The sequence below is a fragment of the Maylandia zebra genome, linkage group LG15 (assembly GCF_041146795.1).
Source record: "Maylandia zebra isolate NMK-2024a linkage group LG15, Mzebra_GT3a, whole genome shotgun sequence".
Lineage (NCBI taxonomy): Eukaryota > Metazoa > Chordata > Actinopteri > Cichliformes > Cichlidae > Maylandia > Maylandia zebra.
Genome location: NC_135181.1, coordinates 24,717,187 through 24,735,216, shown reverse-complemented (window position 1 = coordinate 24,735,216; position 18,030 = coordinate 24,717,187). Strand labels below are relative to the sequence as shown.

General features: G+C 40.6%; 1 protein-coding gene across 4 annotated transcripts in view; it reads left to right on the top strand.

Annotated features, from left to right (window-relative positions):
* The window catches only part of cd109 (CD109 molecule), a 46,626-nt gene that overhangs the window by 15,098 nt on the left and 13,498 nt on the right, over positions 1 to 18,030 (top strand). For 3 of the 4 annotated variants that reach the window (XM_076874179.1, XM_004561125.3, XM_076874180.1), the window contains 8 exons: positions 2,784 to 2,873; positions 3,319 to 3,382; positions 3,468 to 3,582; positions 7,421 to 7,538; positions 7,690 to 7,803; positions 8,884 to 9,102; positions 9,627 to 9,768; positions 11,913 to 12,089. In XM_076874179.1, coding sequence (XP_076730294.1) covers positions 2,784 to 2,873; positions 3,319 to 3,382; positions 3,468 to 3,582; positions 7,421 to 7,538; positions 7,690 to 7,803; positions 8,884 to 9,102; positions 9,627 to 9,768; positions 11,913 to 12,089 — 1,039 coding nt within the window. The remainder of the gene's footprint in view (positions 1 to 2,783; positions 2,874 to 3,318; positions 3,383 to 3,467; positions 3,583 to 7,420; positions 7,539 to 7,689; positions 7,804 to 8,883; positions 9,103 to 9,626; positions 9,769 to 11,912; positions 12,090 to 18,030) is intronic. The other variant, XM_076874178.1, reaches the window with a different exon arrangement.

Below are 18,030 nucleotides of genomic sequence, written 5' to 3'. Positions count from 1 at the left end.
ATGGCTCGACAGGTCTGTCATAGACAGACGTGGTGTCATTGGAGCTTCCGTAGTTGGTCACGAGGCGATTCCCATAGTGAAACACCTCACTCTGTTATCAAAGAACCAGGGATTACGTTATCTCACGATTAAATTGCTTGATTCGGTTCTACTTTACAATTTTGCCTCATTTAATCATAATTTTGCAGGTATGCATTTATGCACAGCTCTCTTAATGTCCCAACACAGCATTTCAATTAGGTTGAGGTCTGGATGCTAATTGGCCCATTGCAACACTTTGATTCTTTTCTTTTTCAGTCATTCTGTTGTTGCTGCTTTGCTTGGGACCATTCTCCTGTTTGTTTTTGTGCCAAACTTTAGCTGTCAGACTGATGGCCTGAAATTTGACTCTAGAATTGGTTAGCATACAGAGAAGTTCAGGTCACAAGCGCCTGGTCCTGTGATTACAAAACAAGTCCAAACCATTAACCCTCCACCACTGTGCTGACAGTTTTTATGAGTTGTTTGTGCTTATATTCTGCGTTTGGTTTTCCCCAAATGTGCTTTGTATTTTGACCAAAAAATCTCCACTTGGGTCTCATCTATCCAAAGGACATTGAAGTCTTGTGGTTTGTTCAGATGCACCTTTGCAAACCTAAGCTGTACTGGCATTTTCTATTTAAAGAGAAAACGATTTATCCTGGCAGCTCTTCCAAACAGCCCATTCAGTGGCTTGAAAAGTATTCGGCCCCCTTGAACCTTCCCACCTTTTGTCACATTACAGCCACAAACATGAATCAATTTTATTGGAATTCCACGTGAAAGACCAATACAAAGTGGTGTACACGTGAGAAGTGGAACGAAAATCATACATGATTCCAAACATTTTTTACAAATAAATAACTGCAAAGTGGGGCGTGTGTAATTATTCAGCCCCCTTTGGTCTGAGTGCAGTCACTTGCACATAGACATTGCCTGATGAGTGGTAATGACTAAATAGAGTGCACCTGTGTGTAATCTAATGTCAGTACATACAGCTGCTCTGTGACGGCCTCAGAGGTTGTCTAAGAGAATATTGGGAGCAACAACACCATGAAGTCCAAAGAACACACCAGACCGGTCAGGGATAAAGTTATTGAGAAATTTAAAGCAGACTTAGGTCTGCAAAAAGATTTCCCAAGCCTTGAACATCCCATGGAGCACTGTCCAAGCAATCATTCAGAAATGGAAGGAGTATGGCACAACTGTAAACCTACCAAGACAAGGCCGTCCACCTAAACTCACAGGCCGAACAAGGAGAGCGCTGATCAGAAATGCAGCCAAGAGGTGACTCTGGACGAGCTGCAGAGATCTACAGCTCAGGTGGGGGAATCTGTCCATACGCAAAGTTGGCCTTTATGGAAGAGTGGCAAGAAGAAAGCCATTGTTAACAGAAAACCATAAGAAGTCCCGTTTGCAGTTTGCCACAAGCCATGTGGGGGACACAGCAAACATGTGGAAGAAGGTGCTCTGGTCAGATGAGACCAAAATGGAACTTTTTGGCCAAAACGCTATGTGTGGTGGAAAATTAACACTGTGCATCACTCTGAACACACCATCCCCACTGTCAAATATGGTGGTGGCAGCATCATGCTCTGGGGGTGCTTCTCTTCAGCAGGGACAGGGAAGCTGGTCAGAGATGATGGGAAGATGGATGGAGCCAAATACAGGGCAATCTTGGAAGAAAACCTGTTGAAGTCTGCAAAAGACTTGAGACTGGGGCAGAGGTTCACCTTCCAGCAGGACAACGACCCTAAACATAAAGCCAGGGCAACAATGGATGGTTTAAAAAAAAATGGCCCAGTCAAAGTCTAGATCTAAATCTAGACTTTGACTGTGCAAAGCACTGTATTTTTCTAAGTGCGCTGTCATTAACTTTTGCATTTAACTTGCTAATCGATGCTTGCAGAGTCTCAGATGTAGCTCTTGGATATCTTGCAGTTTCTCTGAGCATTGCACAGTCTGACCTTGGAAGGAATTTACTGGGTTGTGTACTCCTGGGATAACTTTGGCATTGTGTTAACACATACCCAGCACGCTGCTAAAATGTCTTCTTTTACAGAGGTGCTCACAACTGATGACTGATGAACTGATGGCAACTCATTGACTTTTGATAATCAGCACGTTGGCTGTTCCTTATCCTCCTAATTCGTATGGAGGCAATCAGGGTTTACTGAGTATTGTTCAGAAGACTGCATTGAATCCTATGAAAAATGTTTTTAAAGTGAATAGGTTAAGAGATATGTGAAGAAGATGAGATGTTTTCCTCGTACATGATAGGATAGTTTGTATAAATGTAATTCAGCTTCTCAAACTAAAACAATTATTGGTTTCTTAAAATGTTAATAATTAAATATCAGCATGTGAGGCAGCTTGCTTACTTCAATCTGATCCTTAATTTGAGAGATCAAACTTGGAGCCTTGACTCATCTGTTTTTCATTCGTACTGACTGTTGTTGATCACATAACATGCTTTATTGTTTACAACAGTGTAACCTGTGAATACTAGAAGCTTCCATATCTCCTTGGGGTCCTCTGTAGTTTATTGTTTTCCAGCTAAATGTTCTCTGCCTTTTATAATCATATGCTTCCTGGTATATGATCCCTTTCATGTTCACCTGGGAAAACAAACCTGCCTCCCCACCCAAGTATCAGTTTAACAAGGCTGAACTTTTTTATTAGACATGTTTCTGTCCCCAGTTTCCTTTGTTCGGTTTTATGGGGTGTAACAGTAGCAGCTCTTATATTGCTGGTGATATTTTCAGGTGATGAAGCAGATGAAGGAGTTTGGCAATTCCATGGCTGACGGCAACAATGAAACGCCAAAAATGGGGGATCCACACTCTGTTTTCAAGGTTAGCCTCCACAGAGAGACATCGCTTCTGTTTATTTAGTGACTCTGCTCATTTTCAGCTATTCTTTGACTCAAGAAGCATTGTTTGAATCACAAAATAATCCTTACTTATCTTATAACAGGCTCTGACATGGGAGGGCCTTCCGTGATCATTGTGTGCCCTAGATGCTCATATTTACAGATATAATATCAAACAGATCCAAGAGTAGAAACAACTGTGACCCTGAGTGTTCAGAGCAGTCGGTGCCTGAGCTTTTAACTCACTTATACCTACACTAAAGCCATAATTCTAATATTTTGACATGTGTAATATTTCTGTAATTACTTATAACTCATAACATAGAGTTTTGGTTTGGTTTTCCTCTTTTTCACTGAGGGAAGATGGACAGTCTTCACTTTATTTCAAAATGAATAATATGTAATGATAGTTCTGTTTTTTTGTACAGTCATGTGATCTTGTGGTTTTCACTGATGCCAGTTTGAAAACGTATCAAATAATGCACGACTTCCGTAAGTGTTAAACAGTATCAAACATTTTAAACATTGTGGATCGGTAATGCTAATGTGACTGATACTTTTTTTTTTTTTTAAACAGCAGGGGAGATAATGTTTTACACTACTGCGACAGAGCATTTACGTGGAGAGCAACAAAAGGAACGTGTGCGTTGGTACTTTCCAGAGACCTGGATCTGGATGGACACAAACACCAGGTGATATTTCAGTGTCAGACTGTAGAAACAGTTGCCTCCTGCTGTTTCATGTGACCTTTACTCTACATATTGAAAAATAGAGTTTAAACAAAAGTTTTCAAATTTTATGTAAATTGTAAGGCTGCAGCACACAGACACCAGAATTTCACACACGCAAAGCACAATTTTCTTGAACAGTTGATATAAGAACACAGGTCACATTATTTTGGAGACAGTTGCATTTAAAATACTGCAAAAGGCAATATCAAGGCAGTTTATTTTCTTCACACCGAGTGCCACTATGTACAGGTGAAGGAAAGGGATTTGGGGTCTCTAGGGGTCACGAGGGCAGTGAGGGGAAAACGCACACGGTTAATTCAGACACAGGACTTCTCCTCCCAGGGATTCCTTTTCGCGCTCACACCGCACCAACACACCACATTCACAACAGATCAGTAGCAGGTCCTCGGGTGGGGCATGCAGAGTCAGGCATGAAAAGAGGAGATTGGTATCAGAATAGCACTTCAAAGAGAAACTTGAAGAAAGCTGCTGAATACAGGAAACACTGACGAAGGTTACACAATAATCCAGCGACGAAGCATTCCCAGTGGCTGCCTTAAGTAGAGGTGGACCGATTCGATATTACGTATCGGTCCGATACTGACCTAAATTACTGGATCGGATATCGGAAAGAAATAAAAAATGTAATCCGATCCATTAAATCACGAAAGCGCCTCACAAAACTTGCGACACGCTGTAACTCGCCTCATAACCTTAGCACATTGAAGCAGTATGCATCACGTGATAGAGCGGCTGTGGCGTGCGAGAGGTGTCGGTGGTCTGGTTCAGCATTTGGAGCCTCGCTACCAATCTATATAGTAACTGTTAAGTCTAATATACCCTAGTAAGCTATAGTACTTTTTCCTTTGGGAAGGCTGTGCAGTCTGCAATTCTGTTGAAGAAAGATGTTGAATCTATTTAATATTTCTTGAAAAAAAAAAAAAGATTTCTGTGCATTTTTTCCCCCCCCCACACTGCATCAAATTAAAGTTGATTACGTCAATTAAGCATCATGAGGTGGAGGGTTCCCTTTTTCTTTTTTTCTTTTTTTCTTTGTTGCTGGGAGTTGAAACCCTATTAGTTAGGTACTCTAATAGGGTTTCAATAGGCACTTAAGTACTCTTTAAAATACCAGAATAGGGAGGATGGTGTAGGTTTAAGTTTATTAGATTGATCAGTATTGCTGAACTATGAAAACATTTTTTGCATACAGGTATAACAGAATAGCTTTAGTGCTGTTGTTTTTTTGTTTTGTTTTTTTAAACTTGAGTATGAACTTAGGCAAAATGCAGCAAGATATTTAAAAAACAGTTTTATTGATTAAAAAAACACTATATCGGATTGATATCCAAATTCATCATATCGGTATCGGACATAAAAAAGTGGTACGTGCCATCTCTAGCCTTAAGTAGGGAGCCTGTGAGAGTGTTGGTCAGATGATTGTTTGCAGGTGCGGGAGCCATGGGCGGGAGTCACAATGAACTCCGCCCCGGTAGTGCGCAGGGCGCGAGAGGGGAGGGAGAAGGGGCAAAATATACAGAAACACTTGTAGCCATACTGAGTCTGCCGAACAGGCACAGAGACCATGACAATAGCAGGAGTAAAACAGGTGGAGATGTTGAATTCAATCAGTCCACTTAGCAGAAGTGAGGCCAAGAGGCTGTCAAGAAATGCAGTTCCTCTAATGTCCAATAAATCCACAGACCCCAAAGTTAACAGCAGAAATAAACATGTTTATAGTTTGGGAAAAGCCTCTACTTTTGTTCTCTGTGAAGGTTCTCATTCATCCAGGTCAGGGGTCGGCAACCTGTGGCTCTTTAGTCCTTATAGTGCGGCTCCGCGTGGTTTGGGAAAATAGAAGTATTTAGTTGAAGTGTATTTTATTTATGTTAGTTCTTTTTTAACTTGTAGTTCTAAATTGGAAGATTATTGTGATATTGAAATATAAGAATACAATTATATTCTATTATTTTTTTCATCGCTCAAAATAAGCGTCACACTCGTGGAAGCTGGTATATCCGCTGAAACACCACGCATTTATCGAGACTTTCAGCCCCAGGTAGGCCAATTATTGACCTTTGGTAAACTATGTTAAAAACAAACACTGCTCATGCCTCACAGATGACAGCTTACAATCCTGCGTAAAGATGAAAGTGACTTCGTACAGCCCCGATTTGCAGACGCTGTGCGCAGACATTCAGGAGCAGAAGTCCCATTGTACCATGGCAAGCCTGACGATGTTTGCATGAACACGCTTTTCAGCATCTCTTTATTGACCACTTTTCACACACGGTTGCTATACACAGCCCGACACATACCAACACAACAGCATAGAGAGCACAGACGTTCAGGTGGCGAGGGGTGATTGCGGGTGCTGCTCAGGTGCGTCCGACTCCCCTGTAGTGGCGCTGCAGACCACGCCCCGCCACACACGTTAACCAGGTAAATTACATATTTAGGCAGAATTTTGCAAATATCTATTTTTCTTTTCTTTAGCAGTATAGTGCTTTTTTTTCCAATTATTTTTTTAAAAGCCAGGTCAAGGCTCCAAAAGCCCAAAGGCGAGTAGGGTGGCAGCTCACAACAGTATTTGTTTGCTACATGGATCATTTTAGTTCAGTTGGGCGTCTTTCCTTTTGTTATATTTCTTTAAGAGTGTTAATTACATAATTAAATGTAATTTTCTCTGTAGCACTTCATAGATTTCATAAGCAACACACCTTAGTTGTTCACACAAAGCATAAAAGTAAAAAACAATAATTACAGTGTTATCTTCATTTTAGATGTCAAAAAGCATTTGCGGCTCCCAGTGTTTTCTTTTGTGTGGAAACCGGGTCCAAATGGCTCTTTGGGTGTTAAAGGTTGCTGACCCCTGATCCAGGTAATTGTGGTCTAAGTTTGGAAAGAAAAGCGTCTGGGCGTCTTTAAGTTTTCTTGAAGATGCTTCACCTCTAATCCAAGAAGCTTTTCAGTTCCAAGAGTAATTGGTGGAGAGTCCCAGATTTTAAACCCCATGGGAGTGTCCCCAAGAGGGTCTTGGACCCCCTATTGTTCCTCTACCTAATCACACAGCCAAGGTGTGAAAACTGTTTTGGCTCACTGTGGTGGGACGTGGTCTGCGGTGCCGTGCAGGGAGGGTGGATGCCGTGCATCCTTAATCACGCCCACCGAGTTAAAACATGGGGACTCAGGGGTCGGTGTGTATTGTGGTGTGATGAGATGTAAATAAATGGCTCATAATTGCGATCTGTGGTCCCGTCGTGCCATATTCACACCACAGTCACAATCAGCCAAGGTTTTGGGTGAACCCATTGTGAATCCTAGCCTCACTCTATCATGTGATTTATTGAGGTTAAATGGCCCAGGATGTGAGTGGGTGTTATTTTTGCTGTTACCTTGGCATATAACCTTAGGAGATGATGTCCCATATACATTCATATTTATGAAATGATAAAAGATATTACCAAGCTAACGCTGAGTAAGCTGTGGTGCAAAACAAAGGCTCAAACAACACAAAGAAGGTGAAGCCACAAACAGTCAGAGATCTCATAGATAATGGTCAGGATCTAAGTTTTTAAGAACTTTTTTTTTTCTTCTCCAAATAACCATTCTCCAACCTGCAAAGACAAAAGACAACGCACCTCCAACACCTAACATTTTAAGTCAGTAAGCAAACATACTGTTTGTAAGAAAGCTGATGACCTGCACGGTATGATTCTTCAGAAACCGTTGGGTCAGATGCAGTTTTTTAAAATTTAAAGTTCTCTCTCTTCTTTTTTTTTTTTGCCGTTTGTTGCAGTAATTCAAACACAAAGGAAATGGCGCTAACTGTACCAGACAGCATCACAACCTGGATTGCCACTGCCTTTGTGATGTCTGAGAATCTGGGACTGGGAATTGTAGAGCAACCAGCAGAGGTATTAAGGTTTATATATTTAATTCATTTTAATTTTTAACCCTGTATTATTAAATTTATTCACAGTATGGCTTTTTGGCTTATTAATCTGAGCAGTAGCTGTTAGCATTAGCATCTCTTGTAACCAGGTTTTCTATGCAACCTTCGTGCAGCTGACAGTGTTCCAGGATTTCTTCCTGTCCTTAAATCTTCCGGCCTTCATCATCCGGGGAGAGGAGCTGCTGCTGGAGATCATTCTGTTCAACTACCTCCAAGAGGACCAGAAGGTGAATCTGCTTCTCCTCAGACACAGGCAGAGTGTACATTAATATAAGAGTCTGCCAGCATTAGACAAATGGGTCATTTTTAACCCTTGGTACGGTGCTAAATTAGCTTTATTATGGAGACTGCCAAAAATAAAATTAAAGGAATAAGTTAGAAAAAAGAAAAGTACATGTTTAAAAATAAAAAATGTTCAACTGTGTGGTCTAAAGAATGTCCTATATTTTATATATAGGAATATAAATATGGACATCAAAGAATTACTTCTCAAAGTATACTGTAAGAGAAAACCTTTTCTTTAATAGTTAAACAGCTTTTGACCTTTGGAAAATTCTTTATTGTTTTTATTTATTTTATCGGTTGTTATTTTAAGAGTGTGTGCTTTCTTTTTTAAGTTTTGATCATGATAACTTTTATTTCATTTTGTAAAGTTTTTTAACTATTATTTATCTATTTGTGGGATTTGAGGCAATAAGAAAACAAATAAAGAATATTAAGTCAGAAATATACATTTATGTCAAATTTATAGATTAATTATTTCCCATATTAATTTTTTTAAATAAAATATTTATTTTTATTACATGTAATCATAATCTGTATGTATTTATGTAATAATAAATTTTGGGCATTTAATTAATTGTTGCATACTTATGGCAGCTTCTGCCTGCCATACATTATTAAATCACAATACAGTACAGCAGAGTTAGACTTTTGTAAGATGCTGCCACCTAGAGGAACCATAAGCAGACAGTATAATAGAAGGGTGGCTGCTTTTTAGTTCAGTGTCCAGGATCTTGGTGGTATCAGTGGTGAGTTTCTTTGTTTTCTTTGAACCGAGAGTGTTGAGAACACTTAAAATGTGACCTTTCCCACACATATCTGCGTCTTTTTAAATGCGAAATTCTGTTTAACCAATGTATATTGGGGGTTCTTTACGTGTCAAGTTGCCATAATCTAAGGTGGCATCAGTATTTCTGAAAATTGATATGTTCTTTAAACCCTTCATGAAAGAACAGGCCTCTTTGGTTTCCTCCGACTCCCTTTGTGCCACGTTAAATGTGATCACTCTGTGCCTTTGTCGTTAGGTCACCGTCACTGTTGCACAGAGTGAGACCTTCGAGTTCGTCTTCCCAGACAACGAGCAGCTCTCCACGCCCGGTGTTCATCCGGTGTTTGTGAAGAGTGAAAGCGGAGCCACCGTCCTCGTTCCCATCAGGCCGCTGGTCCTCGGGGAGATCCCCATCTCTGTGAAAGCCAACTCGGATGCAGTGTCCGACTCTGTCCACACAACAGTGTTAGTTAAGGTGCGCAGTGAAAAATTTCCACAGTCCTAAAACAGTTCAAATAATTAATTTGGCTTAAAAATACATTTATTTGTTGTTTTTGTAGAACTTTAACTCTCATGCTTAGATTTTATTATCATTATGAACTTCTGTTATTATCAAGCCTGTTATAAGACTACTACATTGTTAGTCTTTAGTCTGACTAGATCTTGTTATGGGGTTACTGATTGGTCTCTAGGCCTGAGGGGCACCAAATCTCTCTATTAGCTTTTACTGAGAAGGAGCATTTTCCAGGTTTTAACAGATAACAAAATAACTTGTGAAATTGTGACAGTGGAAGTTGAACGTGTATATCCTGTTTGTAAAGTGCCTGTCAGCCATCTAAAGCACAAACAGGCAGGGAACTCTGCTAACGTTACCAATCCTCGCCATCTACTCCACTGTAACTAAAGAAATGTTGACCTGGTTTCACAGCTCTGCGTTTCCCATTTCTTACTCACCATTTTTGTTTGCCTTCATCTTTTGCATGTCCATTCATCCTGCAGGCCGAAGGTCTTGAACAGTCATTTTCCACCTCCCTGCTGCTTGAGCTTTTACCAGCAGGGATGAGCCTGTCTAGAAACGTTACGTTTACCTTCCCACCAGATGTTGTGGAGGGCAGCGAGAGAGCTTCAGTTATGGCTGTCGGTATGTAAACACACCAGGGAGAAACCTTGAGTAACAGATTCAGATCACCTGAGATTGCAGGCTGATTCATGGTAAACAACAAAACAGAAGACAATAATTCCTAAAAATAAGGTTTACTGAAGTTGTTTTCACACACAAACTTTGGAAAGTTTGGAAATATTCCACAGATGTCCTTTGTCACGTGTAGGACTTAGCAGGAAATGGTTTATTTCAGACGGCTTTTCATCAGGTGAGGGAAGTACCTGGATAGAGCGTAGTGTATTATCGTAAGAAAGTACTATCCTGAACTTACAAAACTATGGAGGCGCCTTTTTGACTGAAATTTAGAAGATGAAAAAGACAGTGGAACAATCACCACTTTACCCATATCGTGGTGATATGCTCTTTTAAAATTTACCAATTTCTTTCCTTTTTTAAAGGGTTCTTCCAGTAAGTTATCAAAAAACAGACTAAGCATCCAGGGTACCAGTGATTGTTTTTGTTCCTCTTCCTCATAAATATTAAATTACTGCAGATTATTGTTATTATGATTTAGATTGTCAATCTTGGAATAAGTTACATTTGCATATGTTGGTTTTTGCAGTTTTTAACAGAGTTTGAATACATTTTTCAGCCCTAAAATTGTCATGTGGATATCTCCTGGACATATGATTTTCTAAGAGATTAAAAATGCTGAAAAAAATTTGAATTAAAAATGCATAAAACTCCAACCCTCAATAGTTTACTTCAAGGGCCTGTAAGCTCAGAAAATTACAAATAGAATCAAAGTAAAATGGCCTCATTTAATATGCTAATGTTCATTAAAAAAAAAAATCTGCTGATTCTGATCAGGTAAGAGGCACCAATTTCCTTTGCAGCCTTTACAGCATGTACAGAGATAACATCTAAAACCTTTTACTGATCCCTAAGTAAAAAAACCCCCAAAAAAAACTAACTTCAAAATTTACCCCACACCTATACATACATAAAATTTTGAGATTTTTTTTGTTAAATGCTCCCTCCAGGGTAAGCTGACTGTGGTAATTTTAATATTAATTAACGCCACTGTTCCAAAGTACTACAGAAATAATTATCCCACCTTTCCTCAAACTTCTAACATGCATCCTGCTATACTGATATGCACTATGCAGTTATATTTAGTAAGTAAAATTTATTTATAGCACATTTCACAGATAAAAACCACAAAGTGCTTTACAATAAGATCAGACATACAAGTTAAAATTAATTAAAAGCCTGTTTGTATAAAAATGTCTTCAGCTGCTTTTTAAAGGAGTCAGTAGAGTCTAGACAGCGTAAAGACAAAGGCAGAGAGTTCCACAGCCTAGGTGCCAGTGCCTGAAAAGCCCGATCCCCACGTGTTTTAGACCTAGTACGTGGGACCACCAGTAGCCTCTGACCTGAAGACCTAAGTGCTTGGGATGAAGCATGAGGTTTCAACAGGTCAGAGATATACTGGGGAGCTTCACCGTGCAGAGCTCTAAAAGTTACAACTAAAATTTTAAAATGAACCCTAAAATTTACAGGCAACCAATGAAGAGAAGCCAAAACTGGAGTAATGTGTGACCTCTTGTTTGCACCAGTTAAAAGTCTTGCCACTGCATTTTGTACAGACTGAAGGCGATCCAGAGCTGATTTGTTGAGACACGTAAAAAGACCGTTACAATAATCCAAACGAGAAGAGATAAAAGCATGAAGAATCATCTCAAGTTCTGCCTTTGACGCCAGTAGTCTGAGTTTAGAAATGTTTCTTAGATGATAAAAACAGTTCCGGACAAGTTGTTTAGAGTGTTTCTCAAGAGACATTGAACTGTTTAACTCCAGTTAAACGGGAGTATGTTTCTCTCGTTTAACTGTTGCTAAGTTGAGCCCACTAATATTGGTTTGATGTGGCAAATCTTTTTTTCTTCATGGCGGAAAATGTCTTATACTTATAAGTATCCATTATTGTCTTCTATTCTTTTTAAATGCAAGAAGTTTAACTGGAAATTTTGCTGCTGATATGAAAAGCATTTGTGGATTATACCATGTAACTCCTCAAACCAAAAGCTACTGTTTGAAAATTTTAATTAAAATGACTCACCTATGCTCTGTTTTTCCATTAAATACAATTTTTTTTTCTTTTTCTTGTTTCCATCTCGATGAAGGTGATATCCTCGGTCCATCCATCAGTGGTCTGGACTCACTGATCCAAATGCCTTATGGCTGTGGGGAACAGAACATGATTAACTTTGCACCAAACATCTACGTTCTCCAGTATCTGGACGCCACAGGACAGGATAGCCAGAAAACCACAGACCAAGCCATAAACTACATGATGCAAGGTAGAGCAACAAGTCATGCACCATGTTACATTAACATGCCACAGAAGGATATCTGACAAACGTGTGGCTACTATTTCTATATTAGTTTTAGCTTTATGAGGATGTTTTCAAATCTGTTAATTAAAAAGGTCAAATTCAAGATCAAATACAGAAAATGTTCAGGTTGGAGATTCATAGTGGGACCCACACTCTTTAACTTTTATTTTTTAAGGTTTGTTTTTAATACATTTTCTTCCTTGATACATACTTAAAGCTGGTTGTAAAAATGGGGGCTTGTCTGGGATATTCGAACCAAGGTTAGAACTTTAGCCTTTGTTAATCCCATCTTTGTTTGAAAATTCTGAACTAATTTTCTTGTCAGTAAAGCTGTTGGTGTTCCCTTTCAGTCGATTCTCTCGGCACAACACATACAGTGGCTTGCAAAAGTATTCTGCCCCCTAGAACTTTCCCACATTTTGGGACATCTCTTGCACATAGACATTGCCTGATGAGTGCTAATGACTAAATAGAGTGCACCTGTGTGTAATCTAATGTCAGTACAAATACAGCTGCTCTGTGACGGCTTCAGAGGTTGTCTAAGAGAATATTGGGAGCAACAACACCACGAAGTCCAAAGAACACACCAGACCGGTCAGGGATAAAATTGAGAAATTTAAAGCAGGCTTAGGCTGCAAAAAGATTTCCCAAGGCTTGATCATCCCACGGAGCACTGTTCAAGCGATCATCCAGAAATGGAAGGAGTATGGCACAACTGTAAACCTACCAAGACAAGGCCGTCCACCTAAACTCACAGGCCGAACAAGGAGAGCGCTGATCAGAAATGCAGCCAAGAGGTGACTCTGGACGAGCTGCAGAGATCTACAGCTCAGGTGGGGAAATCTGTCCATAGGACAACTATTAGTCGTGCACTACACAAAGTTGGCCTTTATGGGAGAGTGGCAAGAAGAAAGCCATTGTTAACAGAAAACCATAAGAAGTCCCGTTTGCAGTTTGCCACAAGCCATGTGGGGGACACAGCAAACATGTGGAAGAAGGTGCTCTGGTCAGATGAGACCAAAATGGAACTTTTTGGCCAAAATGCAAAACGCTATGTGTGACGGAAAACTAATACTGCACATCACTCTGAACACACCATCCCCACTGTCAAATATGGTGGTGGCAGCATCATGCTCTGGGGGTGCGTCTCTTCAGCAGGGACAGGGAAGCTGGTCAGAGTTGATGGATGGAGCCAAATACAGGGCAATCTTAGAAGAAAACCTGTTGAAGTCTGCAAAAGACTTGAGACTGGGGCGGAGGTTCACCTTCCAGCAGGACAACGACCCTAAACATAAAGCCAGGGCAACAATGGATGGTTTAAAACAAAACATATCCATGTGTTAGAATGGCCCAGTCAAAGTCCAGATCTAAATCCAATCGAGAATCTGTGGCAAGATCTGAAAACTGCTGTTCACAAACGCTGTCCATCAAATCTGACTGAGCTGGAGCTGTTTTGCAAAGAAGAATGGGCAAGAATTTCAGTCTCTGTGCAAAGCTGGTAGAGACATACCCTAAAAGACTGGCAGCTGTCATTGCAGCAAAACATGGTTCTACAAAGTATTTACTCAGGGGGCTGAATAATTACGCACACCCAACTTTGCAGTTATTTATTTGTAAAAAATGTTTGGAATCATGTATGATGTTTGTTCCACTTCTCATGTGTACACCACTTTGTGTTGGTCTTTTATGTGGAATTCTAATAAAATTGATTCTTTTTTTTTTTTTTTTGGCTGTAATGTGACAAAATGTGGGAAAGTTCAAGGGGGCCGAATACTTTTGCAAGCCACTGTACAAGAGGCTTGTATGCTTACAAATGGCGAGCCTTCGAGCAATGGTGCCAGGACTGCCACACTCTCCCATTTCAGACCACTATTGTGGATGTTTTGACATTCCTGCAGGAGCTGCTGGATAAGGGCCTTTCATTTTCGACAATTAAGATTTATTTGGCAGCTATATCTGCTTGTCATATTGACTTTGACGGGGTGACACCAGGCGCACATCCCCTCGCCATACGTTTTCTGAAAGTGGTTTGCCGGCTGAGACCTGTGCTTAAGTCCAGTGTCCCTGCTTGGGACTTGTCTTTGGTGCTGGAGGTCCTTTGTAGCCCACCGTTTGAACCCATTGAGTCTGTGGATATGAAATTTCTTTCATATAAGACTACATTACTTCTCGCTTTGGCTTCGGCACCTGATGGCCACAAGGTCATATTGCGTCCAAATGCTGCCTATTTTCCCAAGCTCATGCCTGCATCTATTAGCTCAATGGAGTTTGAGTTGCTGAGCATTTGTTCCCCTCCTTTTGCATCTGAGGAGCAGAGGAGGATGCATTCTCTTTGTCTAGTGCGTGTGCTATGCACCTACATTGAACGCACTCAGAATGTGCGTTTATGTGACCAGCTGTGTGTCTGCTTCGCTCTGTCTAAACAGAGGCTGTCTCACTGGCATATGGCACCAGAGGTCTTGCTTTGTCCCAGTGGGTGAGAGCTCATTCCACCAGGGGGATGGCAACCTCGTGGGCTCTTTTTAAAGTGGTGCCTGTAGCTGATATTTGTGCGGCAGCTAGTTGGGCATCACCACACAAAATTTTGCGGTTTTATCGGTTGGACGTTACAGCCCCTTCAGTGGCTCATACCGTCCTTTCTGCTGGGTCTACCGCTCACTAAGGATGTGGTGGTCCGATTCCGGTTTGGTGGCTGCTCTGCAGGGCGTGTATATGGGCTGGGTTTCGTCACTGATTTCTAGAATCGATTTGATTCCGATTCACAAGGTCCCGAATCGATTCGATCCACGATTCGATTCAGTTCAATTAGATTTGAATCTGGGAAATTTTGCCTCAGACAGTCAGAAATATTATAATTCAGATCAGTACATTTACATATTTTTGTATCTATAAAAAAGGAGGCTGACACTCGCAAGACTTTATCAAAAGTGTAAGCATCACAGCAGATGCCTTTGTGTCAAAGTAGCTGAAGATAAAACGCAGAAAAACATGAAGGTGATTTTCCTGGCCTGGGATTTTATAAAAATATTCTGCAGTACATCAAAAACGAAAGAATCAACATACGAACATTACCTCTGAAGTTACAGAGGTTTTATTAGAGACACGGCTAAGCATGTTGCATAATTTAAAAAAGTTTACATTTGTTCAGAAGCCTATTGAACAGCAGAAATTAGGTTTTCTTTTCGGAAGTAAGGAAAAAAAACAGCAGCCAAAAACGGTAGACCTGTGCATAACAAGCAAGCGAATAATGCAGAAAACAGATTTTTAGACAGGAAACTGTTCTTGAAGTACACAGAGAGCGAGAGCTGTGCATGAAGTGTGATTTTTATCATGTTGGAAGCAAAACAGCAAAAGTAAGAGGGAATTCATGACGATGTTTATGTGAAGTGTAGTTTGGATCTTCTTTTGCTGCTGGTTCAGTCAATATAGTTTGGAGAGAGATAAAACTAACAGCTTTAGAATCAGCGCAAAAAGGGCGTAAACACAAAGCGCAGACCCGCCGAAACATCAGAATCGGTGAGCTGTCGGCTTTCAGCCCCGACCATGTCCGTGCCATCGGGTGAGAAAGGCGACATCTCAACACAAGGTGGCCCCACTGAGCAGTTTGGCTCGGTGAAGAGCGGCTATCGAACTGAGGGATGACTATGATGACAGCGGCTATATGTGCAGGCGGGGCCGTGCGCATGTCATCACACGTCATCTGCCTTAAAGGCGTGAATAAAGGTTTCTTCAGCCAAGACACACGAGGGCATGATATCCCATACTTATGTGTTTCACCTCCTTCCTCTCCTTCAGGGAACAGAAGTTATAGACATAACTATTTGTTTTCTTTTAATCAGTTACTTTACAAGCATTGGGGTTTTCATGTGAGAAGTGATAACAACTGTAGTTCCTACTGTGTGTGGTTTCCAGACCCATTTCTTTGATGTTTTATTTGTCTTTGGTTACACCTAGTTACTCTTGTTTGCATATGTTGCTGTATTTCCCTTATGGTAGGTTCAGTTTTCTTTTCGTCAGGTTTGATTTTGCAGCATCTGATCTGAATAGGAGACCAGTGAGGTTCGTGTTTTCACTTTGGCATGACAGATTGTGGAGGTAGACACAATGTTTTGGGAACATTTGGAAACTTACCAGAGGATAGGTTTCAGTTGCTATACCAGTACTGATGTTTTTAGCCCTGTCCTCAGTACTGCAGCAACACAAAATTTCACGAAAAGGAAATTAAACACACTAAATTCTGCTAGTCATGGTAGTGCTACGAAGCCTTTTTGATTACACAAACCAGGTCTGAATTCTCATAGGAAAAAAATATGAAAAATCTTTTTTTTAAATCTCTATAGAATACAAAGTAGCTTGATCTTGGAGTCATTATATATTCTTTTCTTTCTTCCTACTTCCTTGATTCAATAATTCCCTCTAGGAGCTTCAGAGTAGTCCCCAGCACAAAGCCTTCCTACTCACCTTGTTCAGCCTCCAACTGTCACTGGCTGTGATGCTGCTTCTCCGAAAGATAGCTAGCCACAAAGAAAATGGTAACACTGTTAGTAAAAATGTGTTCTTGTTTGCACATTAAAGACCTTAGCTTCCTTAAAAGGTAGACTGTGCTCTGTCCTTTCATGCAGGCAGCTTAATGTCTAGTGTTCAAGTCTAAATCCAGGTATTTATAGCTTGTGCTTGGTCCATAGTGTTAACATCTTTACATCTTTCACTAGATAGTAATGGTTTTTAATTTAAACCTGGCCCTGCTACATTTCTTTCTCCTTTATCTTCATCATCTACATCTAATTCAGTGGTTTCTTTTTTTGCTAGGTTCCCCCTTTGTTTTACAAGAAAATCTCCCCCAGCACAAACACGTCCTCCAACCACACACACACACATATATGTTTTCAAACTCCATTTCAGTTTATTTCGCACCTCAAACATTTAGTAATAAAAGTAAACTGCAATAAATTACAGGTAGCAATAAAATAAACTACTAACTCTTTTACGCTACATCCACACCTACATGGTGTTTTCATAAAGAGGCTGATAAAGCATGCGTTTGACCCGTCATCCACACATAATAACTCCTGTCAAGTTGGAGATTTTCGAAAACTCAGTTTTTGCGGAGTGCGCACTCCAATCTTTTCCGGATGAGGGGCTCAGAGTAGAGCTGCTGCTCCTCCACATCGAAAGGAGCCAGTTGAGGTGGTTCAGGCATCTGATAAGGATGCCCCCGGGCGCCTCCTGGGCGAGGTTTTCCCAGACATGTCCCACTGGGAGGAGGCCCCGGGGCAGACCCAGGACACGCTGGACAGATTATATCTCTCATCTGGCCTGGGATCGCAGGGCTGGATAAGCTGGAGGAGGTGGCTGGGGAGAGGGAGGTCTGGGCTTCTCTGCTTGGGCTGCTGCCTCTGCGACCCGACCCTGGATAAGCGGAAGAAAATGGATGGATGTTAAATGTTCAATCTAAATATTATATTTAAATCTAAATGTTAAATCTAAATGTTACAGGAAACTAAATATTTAGCTAACATGCAAATTTATTGTATGGCTCAACGGAAATACCAAAATAAAAGCTTTATGAAAAATTCCAGTGCAAAAGTGTGCCGGTAGTGGTCAGATTGTGTCTGCTTTCCAATGATGGTCACTTCTCACCGCCATGAGCTGCCTCACTTCTTGTCTACCAGGACATCCAGCGATTTAGCTGAAAACATCCAAAGATCCGTTTTGTCAGCCAGCCAAAGGTTCAGCAGTAGTGGACTCTCGGCAGCTGCAGTCTCCACTTCACAATCACTGCAGCACATGTCCAGCCAAAATCGCTGGACATGTTCATGCTAAATGTTGTGAAAAATGACTCAAAAAACATGTTTTTGTAAGGTTTTGAGTTAAATGTGGAAAAATGTTGTCGTTGATTTCAGCA